Raw genomic sequence first — 9,048 nt, 5'->3', positions numbered from 1 at the left:
CTCTGGCTACAGCGGCACCCTAGTCCCTGGGCTGAGGGGGCTCATTTGTACACCAATCCTCTCCCTTTCAGCAGTAGGGAGACTCAGACTGCCTAGGCTGCAGGGCATCTTCTCGGGGGGTGGGGGGGGGGTGTCCAGTCCCGGCCTAGACCCGGGCCTCCAGCGGTACCGCCCACCTGGCCACCTCGGCAGCTCACGCCGCGGGCTGCAGCAGGCCAGCCGCCCCTCCCGGGGGAGGGGTTTTGGCTCTCCTCGCTCCCCCTCCACCCCGCACCCTCTTCCCCTCTCGGCCTTTATTGCAGCGTCCCTCGGGACAGCCCCCAGTGCCTTCGCTTCAGCGTCCTGGGGGTCGGAGGGATGCCCGGCGAAGGGCCGTGCGGTGAGAGGGGTTTAGGCTGAGCCAGGACGCACGAGGGCTCCCCGCAGCCGGGGACGAGGGAAGGGAGGGGAGCTGGAGCCGCGGGGCCCGCTGCTGCAGAAGTGGGAGGAGAATGGGAGGAGCTGGGGGGCAGGCAGTCGGGGAAGGAGGGGTCTTAAGGGGCGGCGAGCCCAGGTCGAATTTCCTCGGAGGCTGCTGATCCGCGAAGCTCCCACCTTCGCTTTGAGCTCGTTGCTGCCGTTCTGTCCCGCGCCCTCCGGAGCCCCGGACCGGACCATGGTGAGCACGGAGTGCGGTGGCTCGACCCCTCCGGGCGGCCTGGGGTGCCCGGGCGGAGGGGACGAGCCTGCGGGACCTGAAGAAGTTTCCCGGGTCGGCGCGGGGCCCGGCCCCTTCAGTCTCGCTCTCTTCTCTCTTCCTCAGATGTGGAAACACTGGCTTGCGCTCGCGTTCGTGGCCGTCGCCTGGGTCCACGCCGAGGTAGGTGAGGGGTCCAGGAGGTCGGAACGCGGGCCCCAGGCCACGGGGCTCTGCGCGCCTGGCGGCCGGCGTGCGTCCTGGGATGCTCGCGGGGTGGGACTGGGAGTTTCCACACTTGCGGTGGAGTGGGGTGGGGTGAGGCTCCGGGGGCGCTCGGAGCAGAAATGCTACTCGCCAAACTTCAGTCTTAAAATCAGGATAAGTTTGGGCCATAAGCGAGAACCCCACCGTGCCTAATATGGAGGGAGGGTGGGGTGGGGGAGAGAGCACGACTGGGCGGACTGGGACCTACACGGCGACAGCAGCAGTCGAGTTCAAAAAGGCGCCCTGAGTTCTTCCCTTCACTTTAGAGGAAATTAAGAATAGTTCAGGACTTTTCCTTTCCAAGTCTGTCTTCCCCGGGGGTGGGGGTCGGGGAATCAAAAGATTCCTCTTTGGGGGCAAAATAAATTTCTCTTTCTTCTTTATAAAGTGAGATTATAATTCCCTGAAAATTTATTATTTTCTTTTCAAAGTGCCCTGGGATTTTTTTGTTATTATCTAGGCCATATAAGGGCATTTAAAAAATCTGAATAATTCCTTAAACTCACATTGCGCAAGGGTGAGAGATCCATGGCTCTGCCCTTTGGGGGCTCTGCGTTTCCAGTTAAGGCATTTCAGCTTTTTTTTTTTTTTCCTGGTAATGTTTTCTTTTCAACTCCAGTGACCTTCCTGAGACACTACAAACAAACCAACAACCCTTCGCTCACAAGCCCCTCCATTAACTCAAAGGTTTATGGACAGAAAATAAACAATTCTAAATTCCTTGGGCTCTAGTCTCCAGAAAAGTGAGGTCAGAAACTAAACATTTGATAATTATGGCAGGAAATGTGGAAGGAATTAAAAAGCATGAGGGAGAAGAAATGGAATGCACATTACAAAAGAAATAGCTCCCTGGTGGGTGGTTTATACTCCCTTTTAGTTTTTTTTCTTCATATTACAGTTTAGCCCCACCCTTAGCATCACAGCCTGACTCTACCGCAGAATTCACAAATGCATACAAAGTCTTCACGATTTAAAAAAAATACACATTACACTGAAGTCTCACTTAATTCACTACATTATTGGTTGATGTAGAAATACAAGCTGTTTTTACTCCCAATGAAACAAGAATAGCTAATAATTATTAGATACCTACTATGAGCTGTAATAAAATTCCATTTTCATGGTATAGGAAGTGATTCAGGGAAGTTTACCTAATGCATCAGATGCCCTTGACTATTAATGCTAGCAATAGGATTTGAACCCAAGCTCCAGACCCACTTCCAAACATGAAGTCTTAGCATTTCCCAAGTATTTTGTATACCAGACATTGGCTGTGTGTATTACTGCATCATTTCTTTTAGTTCCCCAAACCCTGTAAGATAGGTTTTGTTATTCCCATTTTACAGAGGAGGGAACATATTTAAGGAGACTTGCCCAAGGTCATATAACTGAGTAGTAAAGAAGAAGGATCTGAACCCAGTTCCCTCTGCCTCTAGAGCCCACCTTCAACTCCTGGCCTGCTTCTCTTCCGTTTCATTTTCCAGAGTTTAAATTTGAGGAATTATCCCTCTTCACTGGTAGATTTAGTCCTGATTAAAAAACACTCCTCCATCCCTTGCTGTAGCCCTCAAAGGACAGCCATAGTTCCGTGATGGATGAGGTGAATCCTGGGTTAGTTTTCCAGCAGGCTTAAGAACTGCCAGCTAGTGTGTGAAATGGCTCTGTGAACTGGAATGCAAATACGAGATGTGAGGAAGCTCTGAGTTCAGTCACCACAAGGCTGTGAGGCCCAAGGTCTGGGATCTATTCTAGGCAGCCTGTACTGTACACCCGCCTCCCCACCCCTCTGCAATGCAGAGAAAAGCTTAGCCCTGGGAGGAAGTTCCCCCAGCAGCAATTTCCTGCTGGAAGTAGAAGAGCATCCAGTATTCTCAGAATTCCTGGGCAAAATCTACAGGGAAAGAGGCAAAAGGAGAAGTGCTGAGGCATGGAAATCGAAGGAGTTGGTACAGAAAGTTACAGTGAAGAATGAGGGGTTACATTTCATGACTCCAGTTTTTTAAGGATCATTACCTTTTAATCGAGTCAACCTTTGGTGTCTGGCCCTAAAAGCTATATACGGCAAATTTTTAATCCATGTGTTCATAATGTACCTTTAATTATTAATGAAAAGGTAAATTAACCCTCTCCATAGGAGACTTTTACCTCAAATATATTTTAAGAATTATGTCTTGTAGTGAATGTGCTTACAGTAGAATTTTTTTTCCCTTTAAGGACATTCAGCAAACACACTCAGGTATGGGATTTATAGACTTATTGGCAAGAATCCATTTTGGTAAACTTTAGATTAGTTAAAATTGGGCAAATGTTGTACAACTTTTTAAAAATGAAATTTAGAAAATAAAGTGAGGGTTCTCATTGCTTTTTGCACCAAGATTTAATGCAAAGATTTAATTCAGCCTTTGAAAAAATAATATATTTATCTACAAATAATGTTTCTATTTGAAGAAGCCAAAGTTGTTGGAGTAATCCTTCAAAATTGGAGGTGTTCAAAGCTTGGGGAAAGGTGACTGACATCGTTGTTAACATCTGGCTATGTAAATTCCATTTGGTTAGATTTGAGAAACTATTAACAAATCACATTAAGAGTTACATTCTTCCCTGTGTTTTCCATTGTCTTTTAAAAATTATTTATTTATTTATTTATTTATTTTAGTTGTAGTTGGACACAATACCTTTATTCCATTTATTATTTATTTTTATGTGGTACTGAGGATTGAACCCAGGGGTGTGCACGCTAGGCAAGCGCTCTACCACTGAGCCACAATTCCAGCCCCTTCCATCGTCTCTTACTTGGCATTTCAAGTTGCTTTTTGATTGCTTCCTTTCTTACCTACTCTATCGCCAGCATATTCCTTCAGCCAGCTGCCATCTGAATTCTGCCCCATTCACATGAGCAAACACCAATGTACTCTATAGAGTCCCTGCAAAAAAGACAGTGTTGAGTATGGCACATATCTCTAGATGTATATAATATTGCCATCTGGCCAGGGCAGGACATGGGGTGGAGGCCATGGCAGAGTGAGGGCTTCTATTAGCAACTACACAAAGCCTGTTCATTTTCTCTCTTCTATTTCCTTCCACTGGGTGTGACTACAGTTCCTTGAGAAGTGTTGGAGATGCAGGCATGGAGGGGAGAACCCGGATATTGGTTTGCCTGCTCCATGAGTTGATGATCTCTGTCACTCTAGCAAGGCAAGCTGAAGGAGACTCTGTGGCCCAACAAGACCATGAGGAGGACAGCCTTGGCAAGTGCCCAGGTGTTCCCCCACTTGCTGTTAGGGGTGGCCTCTGCTAGCATTGATTCCCAACATTTCAGGTCTAGAAATTCTTTATTGTGAACCATGCATCAAGGGAATAGATTTGCAAATCAGATTGCCAATTCCAGTGAGAGATCCACATTTGACCTGGGAACTGTGAGTATATTACCTAAGAGAACAGTAAGGAGATGCAATAACAATTCTACAGGCAGATTAACTTCACTTAGTTCTTGACTGACCCCACTACAATACCATCAGGGTTCTGTCCCTCAGAAGCCACACTTAACTTTCATTTATACCCTATTTGCATATAACTAACCACTAGGGTTTTTGTTGCTTGATGTGGGAGCTCCTCTACATTCTTAGACTCAGGTAGACCTAGAGTGTAACCTCCATCTACTGACTGCTACTTCTTGAAGCTTCAGCCAGTGTATTTGCTACTAAAATGATCTCTTATTTACCTTTGGCAAATAAAGTTGTTGTAATGCTGAAGACCATCATTGGAAATTGGAATGTTAAAAACAGAGAAGGTATACAACTAAAAAGCAAAAACAGAAGGGCAAGTGCCCAGCAAATCAAGGCCCTGGCTATTGAGAATGTCTTTAGAAGGTGGACATATTGCCAGGCATGGTGGCGCAGGTCTGTAATCCCAGTGACTCAAGAGCTGAGGCAGGATTGCAAGTTTGAGGCTAGCCTCAGCAATTTAGTGAAACCCTAGCTCAAATTTTTGAAAAAGGCTGGGGATGTAGCTCAATGGTAAAGCACCCCTGGGTTAAATCCCCAGTACCTCCACCCTCCAAAAGTGGACATGTTATAATTCCTGTAAACATTTCTGGATTTGGTAACAGAAAGCAGGCTCCAGTTCCCAGTCTCCCAGGAGCAAGTTGGGGAAGAATTGTAAGGGGGAGAAATTAGAGGGTATGGGCTGCGGTGGACATAATGACTCCAGAGGAAATGTCCCAAAGAAGTCTGTTAGGCAGAACAACACATACTTGCACAAGAACAAAAAGTAAAGGATGAATAACAGTGGTCACATATGAGAATGGTTTCTTTTTCTTAATCGTCTTCAAATAACTGGACATCCAACAGAACATTCCTAGCAGGCATAGTAACACTCCTGTACTCCCAGCTACTTAGGAGACTGAGGCGGGAGGATCATTTGAGCGATACCAACCTGGACAACACAATTAGCTTGTGTCTCAAACTAATACCAGATATTATAAGACTTAAAAAAATAAAATTAGGGGCTGGGGATGTGGCTCAAGCGGTAGCGCGCTCGCCTTGCATGCGTGCGGCCCGGGTTCGATCCTCAGCACCACATACCAACAAAGATGTTGTGTCCGCCGAGAACTAAAAAAAAATAAATATTAAAAATTCTCTCTCTCTCTCTCTCTCTCTCTCTCTCTCTCTCTCTCTCTCTCTCTCTCCCCTCTCTCACTCTCTAAAAAAATAAAAAATAAAAATAAATAAATAAAATTAATATAGCTCATTTTGTAAGCCAGATGATTATTGTCCTTGGAGGTCAAATACGTACTTTTTCCCAGTGTACATGTTTCTGACCCTGGCTTTGGGAACTGTGCCTTTTCCAAGAGTGAGCCATGAACAGCACCCGTCTTCCCTTCACTTTGCTCATCAGTTAGCGTTTACTGCCACAGGCTGAGAATGCTATACATACATGTTGCTTACAGTCTAGCAGTGGGCCAGGTTCTTTAAATGGTGGCAGCTACTGTGTCTGTTACAAGGATATGGTGAATAAATATCCTTGTAATTCTTGTTGTTACATTAATGTAGAACTTCCCTTGATATTGGAAATTCCTTTACAGATGTAAAATGGACACAAATCTTTAGGGTGTTGTTTGATGAACTTCTACATCTGCATATACCCAGGTGGTAGCCATCACCCAATCAAGACAGAGGTAGTATTATCTTTATCAGCCCAGTCTCTTGATGTCTCAACACTTAGTCACACTTGGCAAGTTTTTAATCCATGCTTTAGCAATAGTGATCCTTTAATAATTGATGAAAAGGTAACTTAACCCTCTCTATGTGACTTGCAATTTGCATTTTATTTTAAGCATTTAACTTGTAGTTAACCGTGCTTATAGTAGAAAATTGTTTTCTTTGTTAGGTACCAGGACAGACAGCAAATAGTTAAATGCAGTCTTCATTGATGCGAATTTGATTCAGTAAACCTTAGGTCAGCTCTGGGGGAGCTCACTTGACTGTTTTGTGAATGGATATGCTAGGGCTACTATAATCTACACTGAGAAACTAAGTTAAGGAAAGAAAGTCAAATCTTTCTATTTGACCGGTTTGCCCTGGTCATTATTACATTTAAGGAGACTGTACATAAGATACTAGTCATGTGATGTATGACAGCAAAAAACTTAGTACTGACTAAATATCCAGTGGGAGAGGGTGAAATAAATCATGGCATAGCCATGCGTGCCACTAAAAGTTGTGTTTACAAAATACTATCTGTAGGGTTGGGATTATTCTTTGCTCTCATCTTTTCTATGTTCTCTTTTTATGGGTATACTTTATTTTCATGTTTTATCAGAAAATAACAACTTTTTATTTAAATAAAAGATTAGAGGGATAAATTCCTCTTAAAAAGAAAGGGATTCACAGAAATTCCCGTATTGTCAAGACACTGAATGAAATATCCAAAGAATAAAACTTCTAAGGATCGTTTTAGGAGAAGGGAGGGAGTGAGGTTTCATAATTAGCCACTATTGGTTCATCCCCCTTCTAGAGAAATGGATCAAGTCCATCAACAGAAGTATTCAATGAACTTAATGGATACTGTAGAAAATAAAAATAAATATCTCCCAATTCTATGACATGGCATAAACATAGCATACACATCAACATTACCTCTCCCTTATCCATGACAGACAGTTCTAATCAATCATGAAGTTCTTTCCTACTGAACCTGGAACAGGTTTGAAAATCATACTCAGTAATGTTCGAGGTAGTTATAAGCAATCAATCAGAGTCTGTCTGTGAAATAAAAGTTTTTTTGCCATTCCTGCTGGAAAAAATCAATCCAGTTGGACAAACATTGACAAATGTTTAGCCAAAATTAGGATAATTAGAAGGCAGAATTCAGGTCTGTGTGAAACTGACAAAGACAACATGGGGTAATAGGTGATAGAATGCAGATTGGAAATGGATGAAAATCCCAGGAAAACTCTGCTTGCCAGTTTCTGGTCCAAGCTCCTGAGTTCTTTAGATGAATGTGAACACTTTGAATTAAGCCAAAACTTCTAATATTGGCCATCAACAAAAATAGGATAATGAGAATTTTCTTGGCCGTTCCAGTGAAGGTTTGAACAGTAGCTGTTGCTAAGGCTGTAAGAGCTGCTGCTGTCATAGATAACAGCTCTGCATTAGCAGAGTCTGGCAATAACTTGCTAATAGGATGCTTTTTGGGTTAGTTGGAATACAAAATATATCCCATAAATTTGTATTATTTTGCTGTGGTTGAAGGATTTTCATGTAATTTCTAATAGACTTTCTATATCCTCATTTGGAAGTCATCACCATTAAGCTATTCCCAGGATTATGTCTAAATTTATGACCCCTAATGTGTCCCCTGAATAATCCCAGACACTATTTGTGACCAGTCAAGCTGTTGCCAGACAAGTCATAGATACATGAAAGAAGCTGTGGTCTGTTTCAGGCCCAGATGTGTGTGTGTGTTTTCACGGGTTATTGGCTTGAGTTGATGTAGGGAGAGAGTCTGTCTTTCTCTACTCCTTGTTGTTTTCCAGATTTAAATCCTGTGTCTGAAGCAATATCTGTCTTTTCCCCAGTCTTTTATTCTACCCACAACAGTCGTTATTAAGTATAATTTATTAATCTCCTACAGAAGCATCTGACGTTATGCAAGTCACTTTTCACGTGTCCTACCACTGGAATATTATGGGGTTAAAGGGCAATAACTTATGGTCCCTGTACTGCAGGAGCTACCACCACTATAGCTACTGTACAGCTCAAATGGTTCCAGCCATTAAGGAACCAAATCTATGGCTTTGGTAGAAATTACTACTCCATTTTCCTCCTCTGTCTACTGGTTCAGGAAATCCTGAAATGCAGAGGTGGGATGGGTGATCCCTGACTTCTCAAAATTTCTGAGGCTCCACTTGGGCAGCTGGGGCCATTTTCAACCTCCACTTTGTTCACCCCATCAGTATATCCAGTAGGTGGCAGCTTTTTGCATGGGACTTTACCTGAAATTTTATCTGTCCCTAGGCTCTGGTATTTTTCCCTTACTTCCCATTTTCATGACACGCAAACCTTCCTCTGAGTTCCTTTCTTCATTATCTCGTTCTCACATCTGGATGTCTCAAAAAAAAAAATTTTTTTTCTGTGCCAGTGTTTGAACCCAGGGTTTTGCACATGCTAGACAAGTACTCTACCACTGAGCTAAATCCCAGCCCCAAGTCTGTCTTTTATATGAACTCTGTTACTGAACATTTTTATTATTAACTGCAATTAATTGTAAAGAATGAAAAAGTTCTTGACTTAGAAGTTCTGCTCTTACCCTTTCTGATGTCACCATTTTAAAATCGCCTGACGTCTCAGACTTGTCCAGACGTGAGACCTTGTGCAAAGTGACTTATCTTCCATGAGCTCACATTCCTCATCTATAAAATGGGAATGATGCTGTTCTCTGCCTGTCTGTTCAGTTGGGTAATGGAAAGGGCTCCTTGACTGATGGTACATAAATCAACACCAAAAACAAAGTCCTGCTAGAGAGATAAAGTGCCTATTGCCATTCCCTACAAGGCATCAAGGAAGAGTGTTTTTTGGCTCTATAATGTCAACAAGAAAATTCTT

At 43.4% G+C, this 9,048-nt stretch overlaps 1 protein-coding gene across 1 annotated transcript in view; it reads left to right on the top strand.

Moving 5' to 3' along the window:
* The first annotated feature begins 525 nt into the window (after nt 1–525).
* Nucleotides 526–9,048, top strand: part of FSTL1 (follistatin like 1) — a 55,050-nt gene continuing 46,527 nt past the window's right edge. The window contains exons 1-2 of the mRNA XM_081301750.1: nt 526–658; nt 803–859. Of these exons, the coding sequence (XP_081157876.1) occupies nt 656–658; nt 803–859 (60 nt within the window). The 5' untranslated portion in view covers nt 526–655. The remainder of the gene's footprint in view (nt 659–802; nt 860–9,048) is intronic.

Source organism: Spermophilus citellus (genome assembly GCF_964194105.1).
Source record: "Spermophilus citellus genome assembly, chromosome: 7".
Classification (NCBI taxonomy): domain Eukaryota; kingdom Metazoa; phylum Chordata; class Mammalia; order Rodentia; family Sciuridae; genus Spermophilus; species Spermophilus citellus.
Note: the sequence above shows the minus strand (reverse complement) of the source record. Positions and strands in the feature narration are given on the sequence as shown.